This window comes from Drosophila rhopaloa, unplaced genomic scaffold (genome assembly GCF_018152115.1).
Source record: "Drosophila rhopaloa isolate 14029-0021.01 unplaced genomic scaffold, ASM1815211v1 contig_3, whole genome shotgun sequence".
NCBI lineage: Eukaryota > Metazoa > Arthropoda > Insecta > Diptera > Drosophilidae > Drosophila > Drosophila rhopaloa.
Window position 1 is genome coordinate 20,010,449 of NW_025335123.1, and position 18,142 is coordinate 20,028,590.

General features: G+C 41.7%; 1 protein-coding gene across 1 annotated transcript; it reads right to left on the reverse strand.

Moving 5' to 3' along the window:
• Nucleotides 1–304: 304 nt before the first annotated feature.
• On the reverse strand, nt 305–17,943 carry LOC108042790 (cell wall protein AWA1). The gene is made up of 7 exons (XM_017121243.2): nt 17,475–17,943; nt 5,601–5,973; nt 5,370–5,503; nt 4,381–5,308; nt 3,483–3,833; nt 1,778–2,005; nt 305–1,104 (listed from the first exon to the last, which is right to left on the reverse strand). Exons 2-7 carry the CDS (start codon nt 5,946–5,948, stop codon nt 589–591), a joined length of 2,505 nt encoding a protein of 834 aa, XP_016976732.1. The 5' UTR covers nt 5,949–5,973; nt 17,475–17,943; the 3' UTR covers nt 305–588.
• Nucleotides 17,944–18,142: the final 199 nt, after the last annotated feature.

The following is an 18,142-nucleotide window of genomic DNA, read 5'->3' on the forward strand; positions in this document are numbered from 1 at the left end:
ATAACTTGATAAAGCGAATTTCTATAAATGGCCAAGGTCTATTCGCCTTGCCATTTTCTCGCTGACACGTCTTTGCTTAATTAAAAGTGTCGTGGGAGATTTATGCTCGGTTTTATCAATCGGACCCACTATCAATTGAGGCGTACACCCGAGAACACGCTCGATATCTTTACGGCTCAAATGTAATTGGGATTTGCCTGATGGCCGTTGTGAGCTGACGCAAGCGGCTAGATATTTTCGGCGCCTTATCAGTTCTGCTTTTGTTTAGATGTAGACATTTATTTTTATATCTAGAGCCGGGGTATAAGGTATATGCTTTATTGGAAACACACACACACACACACTCTCTCGCCTGTGGGTTATTTACAGTGTTTGTTAAATAATAGCAACTAGTGATACAATATTTCCAACAAATCGTAATAAAAGTACAATAATAGTTAGGTTTAAACAAAAAAAAAATTTATATAAAATAATCCATATGGAAAGCCGCTGCACGTCCGATTTTTGTACTCTCCTTGTTGATTCTCCTACTTGGTCATCGAGCATATTGCACAAAAGTATATAAATATATATCCGGGTAATGCCCGATCAGTTGCCGAACTTGATGGACTTTTCCGGCTGGTGGGTGGACCCGTGATTGAAGCTGGCGCTACTCCGATTGGTCCCGTTCTTGAGGATCCCATTGGAACCGGCCTCCCCGTTGATCTTCCGCAGGGTTTCCCTCTTGCCCGTCGTCCTCTGATCCCCGTACTCCCCGATGGTCACCGTGCCCAGGCGCAGGGTGCGTCTTTGCTGCTGACTCGTGGCCAATCCCGATCCGGATCCGGATGCTGATCCTGGGGGAGACCTCAGTTGGACGGCATCGTAGTCGGGTTGGGGCGTGGCCGGTGGCCGGAATCCGCCCACACTGATGCTGGCACTGCGCATGGGCGACATGGGCTGCTTGACCTTGGCCAAGCTGCCGTTGCCCAATCCACTCCCACTCCCACTCCTACTCGCAAGCCCACTTCCGTTTCCGTTTCCGTTTGCCACTCCATTTCCGGCAATCAGCTTGAGCTGCTGGGGCGGCATCTGCTTTGGCTGGGGATTAGCGAACTGCGGTGGCTGCAAAATACCAAATAAACTGATTAAAAACAGATTCTTAATTTATAAGATGAATGTCCAAGCATGTCCAAAACAACCAAACAAATTTAATTGCTAAAGAAAGTTTAGTCCAATCCTGATTTAATCCTGATTAAATAAAAATTTTAAGTCTACACATTTTTGAATCTATTCTTTCCGTTTCCTTTTCCAGTTTCACAGTAGCCCATTTAGTTAACACTGAATCATACGTTAAAAGCCACCTTCAAATATTAAGAAGACTTATTGCCCAATAAAAAAGATAAAACGTTGGCACTTATAAGAGAAATCACAGTTAGTAACGTTTCATTTTTCACACAAATAGATTAGGAAGTCAGGTAGTGCCTTAAACAAAAACACAATGTTTGTTTGTATTAACTGATTAGTTGCTAAATATTTATTTTGGATTAATAGAACTTAACTAAATTTCCAACGTTTTGTTTTTAGTGTCTCCCAAAACAAAAGATTATAAATAGAGTAGCCATAAGTCGAATTAAAATTGAAACCTAGAAAAGGTAGACCCCCGTATAAAAACTATGGGATAATCCAAAATAACAATGATAAGGATTTTTTCGAAATTGCATTTAGTGGGAAGTTTTATTAATAGCTGACAGGCTGGGATTATTGTTGGACACTCGGACACGGGTCATTCGCTTACCGGTGGAGGAAGTTCCGGCGATCCATTGCCATTCGCCGGATTAATTCCATTCTGGGGCTGCAGGCGATTATTGTTGCTGGTGTTGCTGCTGCTGTTGCTCGTGTTGCTGCTGTTGCTGTTGCTGTTGCTCCTGTTGCTGTTGGTGCTAAAGCCATTGCTGTTGATACTATTCCGATAACAGCTCTCGTCGGGCATTATCGAGGTGCGTTTTAGCGTTTCACCACGCTCCTGCAAAAAGAGACATGGGAAAAACCCCAGATTACCAATAGATCGGGCAATTAATATTAGTGGAAGTTCCCCCGGAAATACCTGATAGGTGGACATGGTGACCAGGGGTCGACCCATGCTCACGGGTCGCATGGTGGGCATGGAACTTGACCCCTCCCCGCCACCCACTTCTCCGTTCTTCACGCGCAGCAAACTCATTCTCCGGCCCCAAATGCGATCTATTCCCCAGCGGGTTCTTGCCAAGACTGGACAACTTCGGTGGCGCAGTTTGGTTACTCGCTCATCGGCCGACGCCTCCGATTAGATAAAGCCATTGAGGAGCAGTCACAGAACAGTCAACTCGAACACAAATGTGTATACCCACCCCACCTGTTTGCTTTTGGCCATTTGTTTGCCCGCTTTTGTTTTGATTCCCTCTAATTTGCTCACTCTTTCGGATGACTCATCCCACGGTTCGGTTGGGCGTGGAACTTTGACCAAAATTGGCCAGAAGTTGCGACTGCATGTGCGAGTGCCATTGATAGCAATTGGACTGTCATCCAGCAAACGCCAATTTTTGATTGATTTTCGGAGAATTGCCAATTGCCCATAATCCATTAAAATTATGCCGACTTCGATTGCGTGTTCTAACCGCACTTGAAGTATCATTACATTGCACAAGTAACCATTATACATTCGTTTTCAAAATATATTGTTAATAATTTAAATCTCTAAAGCAATGCAAATAAATTGTAAATATTAATATTAATCAAAATTGCTGATGTTTAAAATTTATCTTATGTTTTCATTAAGATACACGCAATTAAAATTGAACTTCAAGACCATAAAGTAAATCATAAATAAAACATAAAACAAAACTTGTCTGTAGCTTCATGATAATAATTGTTTACTTGAGACTTTTAAATTTTATATCAACAATTACAAAAAATTAACTGATTCAGCAAAGCACTAATACAAATTACTAGCGACTACCAATACTCCTTTGACTGCCTTTTATCTAAGATATTTCATCGAAACGCCATTCGAAATTTGTATCAACTTAATGGCAACTGATCCTGATTATATGGCCGATGCAATCTGGGCAATCTGAGCAATCGGCTGCGGCGGCGCTTATCGATCTGGCCGATAAGATGCCATCGCTGAATGGGGGCCACCACAATTCATTATAATCAAGTTCCCCCCTCGAAACACTCATTCCGCAAGTGGCCAGCTACTTGAGTTGTTGGTCTGTTGGGTAACAGCAACTATCAACAATGGACTGGGACAAGGGGGCTTGGGATGGGGGAGGGGGAGGGTGAGGGGTGTTGAGATGGGTGGTGGGGGGGGTTTCACTGGCCCACAGCAAGTGCAGTCTGCTGAGCTAGCTCTCTTGACCTTTGCAAGTAGCCGACAATCGATAAATTGCCGATGTTGCTGCTGCATTTTTGATGTTGCTGGTTGCTAGTTGCTGTTGCTGTTGCTGCTGATGGTTGCTCACCTTGTGCTCGCTCTCATGGAACCCGTTCCTGAACATTCGCTGGTGAGCCCGCTTGAATTCATCCATCAGTGCCGTGTGCTGATCTCCACCAGCTCCGTTTGATGCACCTGCTCCTCCGCCTCCTCCTCCTCCTCCCGAATTGCTGATGCGTTCGCTGCCCCGCAATGTTGCAGCCACGCCAGCAACACTCGCCCTCTGGCGATGCGACACTTGCCCGCTGGTGATGCGGTGGCCTCCATTTCCAATTCCATTTCCATTGTGCCCCGCCAACTGTCGGTCCACGTTTCCATTTCCATCCCGATCTCTATCTCGATCGCGATTGTTGCGCTGCTGCTGTTGTTGCTGCTGCTTCTGCAATGATTCCAATTAGTTGCTGGTGGTGCAATCTACTATTGTGCACTTCAAAAAATGGTGTCACTCAAAAATTACAATTGGGCCTTATGATTGAAAATATTTGATTTGATCTACTGCTTCTCTTAAAAAGCTTAGCAAGTATATAAGTTTCGCTGTTTATACTTTAGTTTTGGTCTTTACTGCGAAGAATATAAAATATATATTGAAGCTGCATAATTTCTTTGTCTTTTTCATGATTGACTTTAAGGCCAATCAGTATTTAATTTTTGTAGTATTACACTTTAGTGTTAATTTGCACTAAAGGCAGTCAATATAAATACAAATGTAAAATTCTTTGCTTAATAATAGGGAGGTGATTTGTAATAAAATTCAAAGCTTCTTTGTTTTATAAGGTTAAGATGTTTTTTTTTTCCAAAACCATTGACTTTTTTACTTGATTGAACTCAATTATTTTTGATTGTCAACAAGAACATGTACCAATGTAGTTAAAGACTTTAAAATGATAAACAAAATACACATTTATGTTAGTAATATAAAAACTCACCTCTTTGCGCTTCTTGAGCTCCTCGGTTATGGCACTGGAGAGGCTGCTGCCCACGGAGCCGCCGGCACAAGCTCCTTCATTGATGGCCGGTGGCGGTGGAGCAGGTGCAGCGATAGCTCCTGATCCCGGTCCCCCGGCTGATCCCACTCCTGAGCCCGAAGGATTGACAGGTCTCAGGTGGCTGCGCTTCATGGTGGTTGAATTGCGGGAGGGACTCGATAGCGATTGCGATTGCGAGTGCGATTGCTGGCTGCGACCGGAAGTTCCGCTGGCTGAGGAACCGGAAACGGAACTGCCACCGGAACTGGCTATGTAGGTGTTGTTAATGGAGGTTCCATTCTCCGTCAACTTGATAATGGTCTTGTTCATCTGCTTGTGCACTTCGACACCCTGCGACCAGCTGGGATTGCCCGATGCAGATCCCGCACTCAAGGACCCCCCTGCTCCGGACTCCTCCCTCACCGCTGTCAATCGCTTCGACTTGGCATCCGCCCAGCAAGGACTCTGATCCCCGGTCACCGAACTGGCGGAGCTGTTGTAGCCACTGGATTCACCCGGAAAGAGGTCACATCCGGCCGCCGTGCGCACCACCATGTCCAGTTTGCTGCTGCTCTTCATCACGGCCACCGCCTCGCTGAAGAGGACATCCGAGAAGTCGATGCTGTTGACGCTGAGGATCTGGTCGCCGGGACGCAGTCCCGCCTCCCGCGCCACACTGCGCTCCTTGGTGAACTGCACAAAGATGCCCGGCTTCCACTCGGGCCCCTTGCAAATCCCCAGGCCCAGCTTCGTCCTGGGCGCCACATGGAGGACCACGCTGATGTCCCGACTGGCGCCACGCCTCTCGCCCTTGAAGGAACTCTCCGAGGGAGTGCCGCTCACGCTGGGCAACTTCACCACGCTCCAGGACAAGCGCTCCTCCGGTTGACTAAAGGATTAACTTGAAATCATTAGAAAGATGACCACGGAAAAGCCGTAAAGTAACTCACTCCCTCACAGGCAGCATCCCCACGCCCCGCACTTTGAGCGTGACCCGATCCTGGCCAGCCACCAGTTGGATGAACTCCTTGTGCACGGCATCGTCCAGGCGAAAGCCATTGATCCGCAAGATCTGGTCGCCGATCTGGGGGGGAAAGTGATATATGAGTGTGGAGTCCATCACGTAGAGCTACGTGACTGGGCGACCGACTGGTGACCCAGTGGCCCAGATTCCCACTTACCCGCAGACCCTTCAGCTGCGCCTCGCCGCCGTGCTCCACGTGCGACACAAAGAAGCCGGTGCCGTGCTCCCGGCCTCCGCGCACCGCAAATCCGTAGGTGCTGCCCCTCTCCGGTCCGCCGACCAGGAGGCGCCTCTGGTGCGGCCTCACCAAGCGGAGCACCCGCAGGCGGGAGCTGGCCGGGATGGCGCACCACGAGGAGGCCGCCGTGGTCGTCAGGGTCATCACATCGCTGGACGCCGAGCTGGTCGTCGATCCCTGCATGCTGCTGCTGCAGTCCGTCGACGCCGAGTTGGATATCGATGCGGAGGTGGAAATCGAGGCCGAGGTGGCCGTCATCGTCATCATTTTATTGCGGATTATTCAGAGGGAGCTGCAAAAAGAATAATGGGTACAGGATTATATTAAGATAAAATATAAAATATAAGAAAAACTTTAAAAACTTAAGAAGGGTCTCTCTTATGCTAAATAATGTGATAGTTATTGTTATATTTTGAATGCAGATCGAGTGGTTTTGGGATCATAAAACTGTCACCTATTTTAGCTCCTAAACTTCTATAGCAATTTGACAACCTTTTGAATGCAGAAAAATTGGAATGAAATCGTTCTGCAAAAAGGTATAGTTTTTACCTATCGATATTTCCGATCAGTAGGAAAACGCACTTGAAACGTTGCCAAAAAGCGAATTAAGCGGACTCCGTGCGAAAGTTGAAGAAAGTGGGGAGTGTCTTGCCAACCTCCTCGAACCCCTTCTTAAAATTGAAGTTAAAGTCCGATTGGCGACGTGAACAGCCTGACAAGTAATAAACGAAGACGGAGAAGCAGAATGCAAGGCAACACGAGACATATGTATTATATGTGTATATACATAAATAAAGTGAGCAAAACTTGAACTTGCAATCGAAAATTTCCCGAATTGGGTCACACGCATCGACAGAGGCGGTGCTGCTGGTGGTTTCAGTACACTGAACAAAATTTATGATATTTCTTCTTATCATGCTTTCTTCATATCTTATGCTTTAAGTGTAAGAAAATTATTTTAGTAAATATACCTATTGATATTAATTGAAAATGATATATTGATATTTAAAGATGCATTAAGCAAATGCTACAAAAGTAACAAAACTAACTTAAATAAAAAGATAACCAAATATTTTTGGGGGTCTGGAATTTCCCTAAAAAATTGTGTTTGCATAAAACTTAGCTTGACTTTAAAAAAGTATACAAACAACCTGCAAGAAAGGTTAATAAAATTGAATGAAAGATTTTGTTCAGTGTATAAGTGGTGCTGGTGGCGCTCTTCTCAGTGGTGGTGCCTGCTTTCACGCACCACTGCCAGTTGGTATGTTTGTAAGTTTGTAAATTTGTATGTTTGTAAGTCGGTGAGCCAGAGATCTGCGTCGATTTACATTCACCGCCGCCGCCGTCGCATAATTTCACTTTTTCACGTAATTCTACGCTTCACTTGCAGCGGCCCCAAAAAAAACACAGCGAAAGAAACTGGGGGAAAATTATAGAAATTTATTATTGAAATTATGCAGCCCCGCTGGGCCCCCTGCCCCCTGCACATAATGCACTTTGAATCGGAGCGATTCGCTATTTGTTAGCTGCCCCAGCCCAGCCGCCATATAAATCATTTAGTTCGCCAAAGTTCAACTCACTTACCGGCGACCCGGGGATTATTTCGGGGGCGAAAGGTGGTCCGAACCCAGATTGCCTCAGTTACCCACTTACTGCGAACTACTGACGCAAGCGGCAATTACTCGGATCAAAACATTTATAATTGCCCGCCGACTAATGGTGAAATATGAATCGGAATTTTGAATTGCAATCTCTGTGTATGGCAAAGATATAAATCATTCGATAATCGGGAGTTGGCGGTTTGTGGGAAAACAAATTATCGATGGACCAATTATGACTGGGGAAAAGTGTGTCGAATGGAACGATAATTGTAAAATATAGAATTGGGTTATGTGAGCAGGCTACGCAAGTGGTTATTCATTTAATCGGGATGCTTAATAGATCGCACAAGTTTGCCACTTAATAAAAGTTTAACTTGTTGTCTGCAAATTAAATAAATGGCCAAGTGGTTTAGCAATCGATCGATTATCGGAATTATCCAAATTGTGTCATCGAAGTTAAGCGATTCCGTCATTTTTAAACTGCTATCTAATAAGTGAAATGGATGTGCAATTCATCGATTAAGAACGAATTTTATAATTAAATGACTTGATGCTGTATTTTTAAATTATAATACTTGTTAATACTTGTTGAACTAAACATTAAATAAAACTACAGAAAGTTTATATGAGTGCATATTATTCAATCAGTTAAAACTTATTGTGTCATCGAAGTTGAATGATTTTTAATCAACAATTGAAACAAGAAAGGAAACAAAAAACAAACAGTTATATACAGACGTCCGCTTTCTAAAATTGCAAACGATCCAATAAAACAAACTAAGATGTAAACGCAGTTTTTAAGAGAATTAAACCACAATCATTAGAGGTATTTAAAATCGGATGTCTATAAGAAAAGTTATGAGCTCAGTTAGAAGTGCAGATTTTGAACACATTTTTCGAAAATTTGGAAATGACAAAAACTCGACCCAAAAAAAAAAATTAAAGTAATAACGCAGATGTTTATATAATTAAACCACGATCATTTTGAGGTATGCCACTTTGAAATCGGATGTCTGTAAGCAAAGTTATGAGCTGAGAAGTGCAGTTTTTTGCCACTTTTCTGCAAACCCATTTTTCGAAAATTTGGAAAGGGGTAACATCATTAAAAATGACGGAAAATCGGCCAAAAAAAAAAATTTAAGTGGGGATGCAGATTTTTATAGAATTAAACCACGATCATTTTGAGGTATGCCACTTTAAAATCGGATGTCTGTAAGCAAAGTTATGAGCTGAGAAGTGCAGTTTTTTGGCACTTTTCTGCAAACCCATTTTTCGAAAATTTGGAAAGGGGTAACACCATTAAAAATGACGGAAAATCGGCAAAACAAAAAAATTAAAGTGGGGATGCAGATTTTTATATAATTAAACCACGATCATTTTGAGGTATGCCACTTTGAAATCGGATGTCTGTAAGCAAAGTTATGAGCTGAGAAGTGCAGTTTTTTGCCACTTTTCTGCAAACCCATTTTTCGAAAATTTGGAAAGGGGTAACATCATTAAAAATGACGGAAAATCGGCCAAAAAAAAAAAATTTAAGTGGGGATGCAGATTTTTATAGAATTAAACCACGATCATTTTGAGGTATGCCACTTTGAAATCGGATGTCTGTAAGCAAAGTTATGAGCTGAGAAGTGCAGTTTTTTGGCACTTTTCTGCAAACCCATTTTTCGAAAATTTGGAAAGGGGTAACACCATTAAAAATGACGGAAAATCGGCAAAAAAAAAAAATTAAAGTGGGGATGCAGATTTTTATATAATTAAACCACGATCATTTTGAGGTATGCCACTTTGAAATCGGATGTCTGTAAGCAAAGTTATGAGCTGAGAAGTGCAGTTTTTTGCCACTTTTCTGCAAACCCATTTTTCGAAAATTTGGAAAGGGGTAACATCATTAAAAATGACGGAAAATCGGCCAAAAAAAAAAAATTTAAGTGGGGATGCAGATTTTTATAGAATTAAACCACGATCATTTTGAGGTATGCCACTTTGAAATCGGATGTCTGTAAGCAAAGTTATGAGCTTAGAAGTGCAGTTTTTTGGCCAGTGTCTTCAGATAATATTTCCTAATAAAATAGATGAAAATGGAATTAAATTTTAAGGTTGGTTTTACTAGTGCCTTTATATAATTACACACCCCCTGCCAACAGTCGGCAGGCATTGAATTCGATTAACAACCTGTGATAAAAATATGTTGCACTCATCCCACATCCGTTTGCAATTTGGCATCCCAGCAATGTCGCCGATTAACGACAATTATCGGTGGTTAAGTTCAGACCCAGACCCAAATAACTTGGCTTTTATCTCGATAATGGAGGAGTTTCCCGACCTGAAAGACAAAGATCTCGTTTATCGATGCCGATGAAAAGCGGCAACAGGCAGACAACAACTAGCAACCAGAAACCAGCTACCTGCAACCTGCAACTTGCAACTGGCAGACGGCAACCTGCAGCACCACTCCCTTTTCCTTTCAACGGGTAGTAACAATAGAAAGAGAGTAATAATAATAATGATAATCTGTTTCTGTGGCCGCCTCAAATTATTTGGCAGTTACAATTAAGTTTCGACAAACAACTGCAGCAGTAACAAGAAAGCGCCAGCCAAAACAAAAGCAAAAAGGCCAACGTCTTTGACGGCCTTTCACCTGTTAAATAAAAAAAAGCAACTGCCGTTCCGCTGCCCCTGACCCCCCTCCCGCCCCCTTTTGACCCCCCCCGCTGACCCCTACAATTAGTTCTAATGAGTTGCTGTTGCTTTTGCTGCTGCGGCATCTACAACTTCCTGTCACGCCTCAGTCTTCCACCTTTCCCCCCGCTTTTCTCTGCCACCGTGTTGACACTTTCCGTTCAGTTTCCGTTTGGCAATTGCTCAGCTTTTGCTTAGACTTTAATTAAAAAAGTAAAACAAAAAACAACAGAAATGTAAAACAACAAAAACAAGTACAAAACAAGTGAGAAAAAATAACAAGCCTTGACCATTGGCTGATTTTTATTTCCATACAAATTTCATGCCCAACAATTCCACAGAAATGTGGAAAGAAATTTTCTCGGTTTTGCTAAAAACAACAAGTTAAAATTTGTGTTTTATGGCTCTGTTTCGGTTGCGTCTTCTTAGGCAGCCAAAATGTAGTAATTATTTGTGGACATGACTTTCTCTGCATATGATAATTTTCAGTTGCTCGCCGCTTGTCCAGCATCCAGTTGGTCTTTCTCGTTTTTAATACTTTTTTTATATATATGTTTTTTACCCTACCTTTCTTTACTAGCTCACGTAGCATTACGGTGGTGTTCTCCGCATTACATGTGCGTGACAAGCGCGTTAAGTGTTTTCCCATTCGGATCGAGATCGAGATTCGTTGGACTCGCATTAACAACGGGTTCTCTTTAAATTGATAATCACGCCTTCGGCTTTTGTTTCAGTGTCAGTTCTTTTATTGAAGTCGGGAATTTCACTCGGAAATGTGGAGTACGATGGCGGTGCCATAAGCCCTGAGTCATGATCGCGGGGAAAGTCGTTAAAGGGTTCGACGAGCGATCGATCGATCGGGTTCTACATGTCACATGGGTCTCAACGCCTGTTGAATGATTGATAGGCCCATTCGGCACACTTCTCTTCATTAAAGGCTTTAATTGATAGACCATTTTCCACCGACACATTTACATTCAAGATGCCAAAGATACCAAATAATTTACCACTTGGATATGGTGTGGATATGTAATTAGAACGCCAATAAAAAGGAAATTAACACAGTTACATTTTTGAAGTTTTTAAACATTGTTTTTACAAGTCAATTTTTTAGCTTTAAAAATTAAATAAGTTTTTTACTTATTTTATATCAGTAACTAAACTAAGTCAGCTTAATCTAGATCTTTAATTCCAGGGTTACGGCACTTGAAATACTGCAATACTTAAAGGTTTACCATTTATATTATCCAAATTCAAGGGCAACCCTGATTGGCAAACTACTCCCTTGTTCACCTGGGTAATCTTTCAATCAGCGTCTTTTTAGCTGAGGGAGACAGCCACTTCGTGTCATGTCGAATTCCCGGGTTGGATCGTCAAACTGATTTATCTCGACAGCAGGCGAAGTGGCGCGTTCGTTGCCTAAGTCTTTCGATTCAACGATTGCAGCAACGAGAGAAACACAACATTTTTGCTGCTGCCTTTTTTTGCCTTTTAATTATGAGTTCATTGGGCATGATTTAATTGCTCACGTGTCGCAGGCAACAAATGGAAATATTTCCACGTATGCATGCAGCATTTCTCCAGCGCTTTTCAAATAATTTTCCACATTTGAATAGGCAGGAGCACAGCTGCCGAAAGAAATTACAATAAATAAAAGAGAAATTTCTGTCGAATTTGTCGTCCGTTGGACACACACGTGTGCGCTTGAATGGCTTGCATGTGGCATATTGCATTTGCAATATTGCATGTTGCCTGTTGCCTGTTGCTGGTGTTGCTGGTACTGCTGCTGGATGTTGCTGCTTCGTCGGTGTGCTGATGCGCACCTGTGCCCAGGCTTTTACTTCCGCCGCTGCAATCAGGCAAACGCACGACTGACAACGTGACAAATTGTCGATAATCTAAGCATCCTCTCCCGAAAGCCGAGGCATTTTTCTGGTGAAAACTCCGCTTGCAGCTTATCGCCAAATTTGCAAGCAATGTCAAACGTGGGTTACGCCACCGAGGAGGATGCGCCATGGCCATAATCGTGATGCAGCGTCTCAGCAACTCCATAAATACCAAATGTTGCTGTCGTGCGCAAGGAAGCCACTGGCAACGAGCAACCGGCAACGAGCAACCAGCAACGAGCAACCAGCAACTTGCAACCAAGCTTGCTTCCCAGATGGCTGGGAATCTGCTCCTTCGTCTGGAGAAAGCGCCTTGTGCACTTTTACTCCGGCTCATTTTAATTGCAGAACATTAACAACGTGTGTGTGGGGGTTAAAGGAAGGTGCCTGTGCCTGTGCCGCCGGCTTTCACCTTCAGCCAATTAAGTGCGGCTTATGCAACATCCGAAACTACTTCAAGGATTGCTTCACACAACACACAAGCTGAAGGGCAGAGCCTCCAACTTTCCCAATTAATTCATAAAGAGGTTTTCCATAGATTAATTTATATTTATTCTTTTATAATCAGACTCTTACTGACAAAAAAAAGTCATTATTTTTAAATAGACAGTCAGACATTATAACACGCAAATTGAAACTGAAATATATTTCTATAAATTACGAAATCAAATAATTAATAGGTGTACTAAATCAACAAATAAGTAAATTTGCAAGTTAAGTCATTATTTGTTTGTGATATTTAGACAGGCTCTAAATAACGAGGAAACCATTTTCGACATAATTCAGATTTCAAATAAATTGTAAAATAAATATATTTGGCCATAACTCTGTGTATTTTATGTGGCAGCTGATGCTGCTACTTAAACGCTTCGTGTGTGTGGCAATGGGACAAAGCGCAAACCAGCAACATCAAACTTTAGTGAAACCGTCGACTGGCAAAACAATTTAAATTTTGCGCTTCAAATCACTCAGAGTTTGATTGCGTGCAAGATGAGCTTGGCATCGCTGCCTGCCTCTTCATTTGCCTGATTGCGTCAGCTGGAAATTGGCAGGCACAGCAGCAACATTGGCAGCAACAGCAGCAACACTAGCAACACCAGCAACATTCCCGCCCCAGCAGCTGCACAATGGGTAAATGGCAGCATTGCTGGTGTTTACTTTTGCAGCCCAATGTTTTTTGGCGGCGAAATGCAACAGCAGCAACACTGTAAACGCCACAAACAACCAGCAACATCATCAGTGGCAGGCAGCAACAATCGCATCATCAAGCGTTGCCGTTGCTGCTATTGAACTTTTGCTATTTGGCCAAGATTCCCACACACCTGCTGCAGCATCTAGTTGTTGTTGTTGCTGTTGGTGTTGCAGCTGTGGCTCTTGTTGTTGTTGCTATTGCAGCCACCCACTTGCAGCGTGTGAAAGATTGAACAACTTTTTGTCCAAGGCGTGACACGAAACTTTGTTTCAAGTACGTTTGCATTGTGCCCTAAAGCAAAATGATGGGTGCCGCTTAATAAACAAAAAAAGAAATAAACAAAAAACAGACAGAAAAAGTAGAGGGAGTTGCAAAAGAGGTAAATGACCGCTGATGGCGGCTAAAATTGAATTGTTTTGCATAAATTGATGTTTCACCGTTGCCGTTTTCAGTTTCAGTTGCAATTGTGTTTGCTAGCTTTGGAGGCTTTCGAGGGTGTTGGTTTTAATTGAAGTGCCGAGCTGCCCTGTTCCTACTCTACATTTACACTAAAATTAAAAAAAAAAAAACTATTCATTTGTAGGGATAACCATAATCTTCGGCATTTAAAATGTTTAAGTTCAAAAAAGCCACTTCCCATAACACACTTCGTTGTGAAACATATTTAAGTGCTTAAAGAAGTTGTAAAAATTATTTATGCTTTTACTACTGAGTGCCTAAGTTCGTAAGGGTCGTAATAGGGATAAAATCATGTTGTTAGTGTGTGTTTTTACAACTGTTTAAAAATGTTAACTAGCCCATAAATAAAAAGCAATAAAATATGAATTTATATAGGACAAGCAAGGAGGCAATAATTTCAAAAATTATATAAATTTTTTTAAATAATAAAATGCTGGTACTTATAATTCATATAAATTATTTTCAAAATTTTGTCAAACTTAAATGCCCTTTTATTTTATTTTCAAATACGCAATTATTATTTTTCCAAGTGTAGCTGTATTTGATTTCCTAATAAATGAATCTATTGCCAACTGAAAAAAGACTCCACGATATTTCCTATTTGACTTTGCTTATTTACCTTATGAATATGACAAAATTAAGCTGACAATGGGTAGCTGATGTTGTGATATTGTAATGTTTTTTTCCCTGTGTACCCCTCTACCCAATCCCTTTTAGTCCAAGTTGCCCACGCGAAACAGCTGCCAAAACTCCACGAAGGCGAAGGAGATTCAGATTCAGATTCAAACACAGATGGAGATGGAGATGGAGACGGGGGGCAGGAGATGGAGATGGAGCCACAGCTGGCGGCCCAGCTGCCACTTCTGGGTATTTTTCAGTGGGCGCCGGAGAGGAACAGATGGAGGTACAAACTGGATTGGATGGGCGCGGCTTTTGCCGAAGCCATCTGCAGATCATCATCTCCTCGCCACAGCGAAAGTTGCAGCGAAATCTATCCGGGGAATTCTAGAGCGGCTCAGGGCAATGGCCACAAGTAGCCAGGAATACCCATTGCTACCCTAGATCTCCTGGGGAATAACCCTTCCCATTATGCTTTGTTCTTCCTTCCTTTCCCACTACGATTATTATAATTTTCCCCATTTAGAAGCTTTGCCAATCTAAGAACTTGAAGAAATTCAGTTTTTTTTTGTTATAAAAGAAAAGCAATTTAAACAAAATACCATTGAAATTATACGACATTAATTATTATAATTACTCTGCAAAAAGCTTAGAAACTTAGTTAAAGAATTTATGCAAAATCTTTGCACTCATGAAACATAACTGAGTGCAACGCCATAACAATTATGCCCTAATTACTCTTAAGAAAAACAAACAACTAAGCAAACGTTTACTTTTCGCTAATTTAGCAATGGTTGCTAGTGGGTTAAGTTGGCTAAAAGGCTTATCCTATGCCACAAATGCCAGTCGCAGTGGAAAACCCAACCAGTCCGAGAGTCGCCGCCGAAAGTCCGTCCTTCTGTTTGTCCGCCAGGTCCGCCTGGCAAAAATGCCATCTGAGGCTAACTGGGCGGCGAGGCGAACTGGTTGCCCAGGCAGTTGGTTTGCTGCACCGAAAACAATTAGGACGGACATATATTAAATATATGTGCTCCAATAAGTGTACTTAAATAAATAGAATGATAGAGGATATACTCCTATCAACACAAATGTTAAATCGCTAAACAAGTGCTTTTTTAAATATAACTAAAGAAAGTAACAAAACATTTTGAAAAGAATCATCTCATATCATGCCATAATTGTTTACAACATTAAAACTTTTAAGAACTTCTTTATTTTAAAGCCAAAATATTTAAACAACTAGAAAAGTAGGAGAACTAAGAATTCAGGACATACTTTTCAACCAGTTTGGTATTTATAATTAAGAAATCTACCTTTCAGGTTTCAAAATTGAATATCCTGCTCGATGATATCAATTAAGGTTTACCCACCTAGTAATTTACAAAAAGGAAGGATTATTTTTCTTATGAAATATGTAGATGAATATCTGTTGCGAAAGGATTTTCTCTGTGTGTGGTGCAGCTGGTGGTGCGGTGGCTTGAATTACAAAAGGAGCTGAGCTGAACCGAGTTTGAGAGCCAGCCTGGGCAGCCGAAGGCAGCGGCGGCAACTGTTTTTACCTCTTTGCTTTTTATTATAATTTCAATTTTGTGTATCTATGAGATACGCGCAACGTGAATTGGCATTTTCCATTTGGCAATTTGCATGTGCAATGCAATGCAATGCAATGCGGGTCCCGAGATCCAAGATCCCGAGATCCCTGCCAAACGGTCCGGGTAATTAAAGCACCATTAACGCCCCATCATCATGGGAATGGGAATGGGAATGGGAATGATGGGTATTCACGATGCGATGACGACGGCGATGACGATGACGAGGTGTCCAGGAAATGCAATTAACCGATTGGCCCACAAGCCGCGCTCATTCGAAAGTCGCCGCTTTGTGAAATGGTAAAATGTCCGAGCCAAAGTGTGCCTGGTATTGTTATTGCTCGTCTGGTGTCTTTAACCCACCGCAGGCCCATTGGCCAGGTGCTCACCAGGTGAGTGCGAGTCTGCGGCTCGAGTGTCCAAATTGCTGGCGGGGATTGCATAAGCAGCGGCCCAGCCAAGATGCAATGATCAATCAGGCGGCCCAATCAGTTAGCCAGTCCATCAATCATAACGAGGCTTTAGCTCATTTTCAAGGAAACCGCTGTGTAAACGATTCTACGGGCGGTCTTTCAGATTCTCGTTTATCAGCCGAGGGCCAGACTCCTAACACACATTTTCTTTTGGCCATTGTTTTCCATTCCGAATTGGTCTTGGGTACGCTTTTTCACCTACATTTTCCATGTAAGATTTTAAGTATTCCCAATGAACTTCGAATGCAATTAACTTAATTTCATGGAAGACCGTTTGATGAAGAATTCTTTCTCATTGGGCATTCCAAATTTAGATTTTTAATTATTATTTATCATCAATCATCGCTATATAAATTAAGATTATCTTTTATTTTTTATTGGAGGACTTTTTTTTGATTGTTTTTTAGCAGCAATAAATTTTAATGTTTTCTGGGAAAACAACAGATGTATATAGCCACCCGAAAAAGAGATTATATTGTGATGCAAATTCGCAAATTGTTGGGTCTAGACATTGATTCGTTACTAAAGAGGGCAGTAAGAACTTTCTTCTTCTCACTACTCCAGATCTTCTCCGTGAACCTCAAAGTATTTAGAGCACATCGAACACGAAGACACATCAGCAAGAATAATATGGGTAACAATAACAAACGAATCAGTTGAAGGCCGGGCGACAATTAACGCGTTATTTATTAATACCTGAAAATTGTGTCGCCCGTTAAGCGGTTTATAGATGACGGCTACCAAGACAACAATATAGTACTAACAATAACAGAAAAACCAAGGCATTCAGTTACATGTTCAAACGCTAACATAAATTGTTGAGAAAAGTACACAGACAAATATACAAAATGTCTTCAAATGTTGTATTCTTTTGGGAAAAAATTCAGTCCTTATAATAATTGTATTTAATAAACAAATGAACATTTTATTTATTTCCCAAACAATTGGTTGGCCTTTAAAATGCACCTTAAATTGCATATTAATATTTTGGGTTTTTAATATGCATTCAAAATTGCATTTTACATATTCTATCTTGTACGAACAAATCGGCAAGACTTTGAATATTTATTAAAAGTTATCAAATACTATAGGAATAGTTTCCAAATTGCTTTTGAAAATAAGTAGTTTATTTCAAGATTTAAAAAATGTTTGGAATTCGAAAGGACTTGTGATAATAAAGGCACTTTTTTTTCTGTGCAAATTTCCAGAACTTCTTTTCTTTGTGTACTTCATGGTGGTGCAATTTTCGTGCTGCTAGCCCTTGTCTTTTCTTAGTTTATTTATTATTTTTACCTCATTTGCGGTGCGGGCGTCCCAAGTAGATGAAAAAGAAGCGGCCGAAGAATTCTCCACACGAAACCTGGCAATTAGAGCGCGGCAGCAATAACAACACTCGCACACGCTCGCAGAATTCTTGCTGAATCTCGGATCTCGAAATAACAAATATAGAAAAAAACCGCTGAAAAGCAAAGAGTCGCGCTGCACTTTACACTTTTGTGGCTTGAAGCGCTCAGGTGAGACAGGTGCAGCGTTTTGTGAGCCCACGAGCACTTTCAGCACTTTTTGCTGGCCCCAAAATCGAAGTAACACACTCAGGAACTCCAAAAAAAAAAATAAATACAGCAAGACACACGCGTTAAAAAATATATTTTAAAGCCGGCAGCGATTGAGATTTACTTTGTATGGAAAATTGGAAGACGAAATGTGGGAGTTATTTATTCTGGGGACGGGATGTTCCGCACAGACGACGTGAATATCGCGAGTGGCGACGACAAATTGAGGCGGCAAATAAATTGGAGCCGTTGTCAAAGTGACCGCGCAGCTGGGAAAGCGAAAGATACCAAAAATGGTAGTACCAAACCAGTTTTCCGACTGCCAACGCTTTTGCGCCGGCGCTGCCAGACGTTCGAACCAGTTACCAGTATTTTAAACTCCACAATTTGTAAAGCTTTTTTGGGATT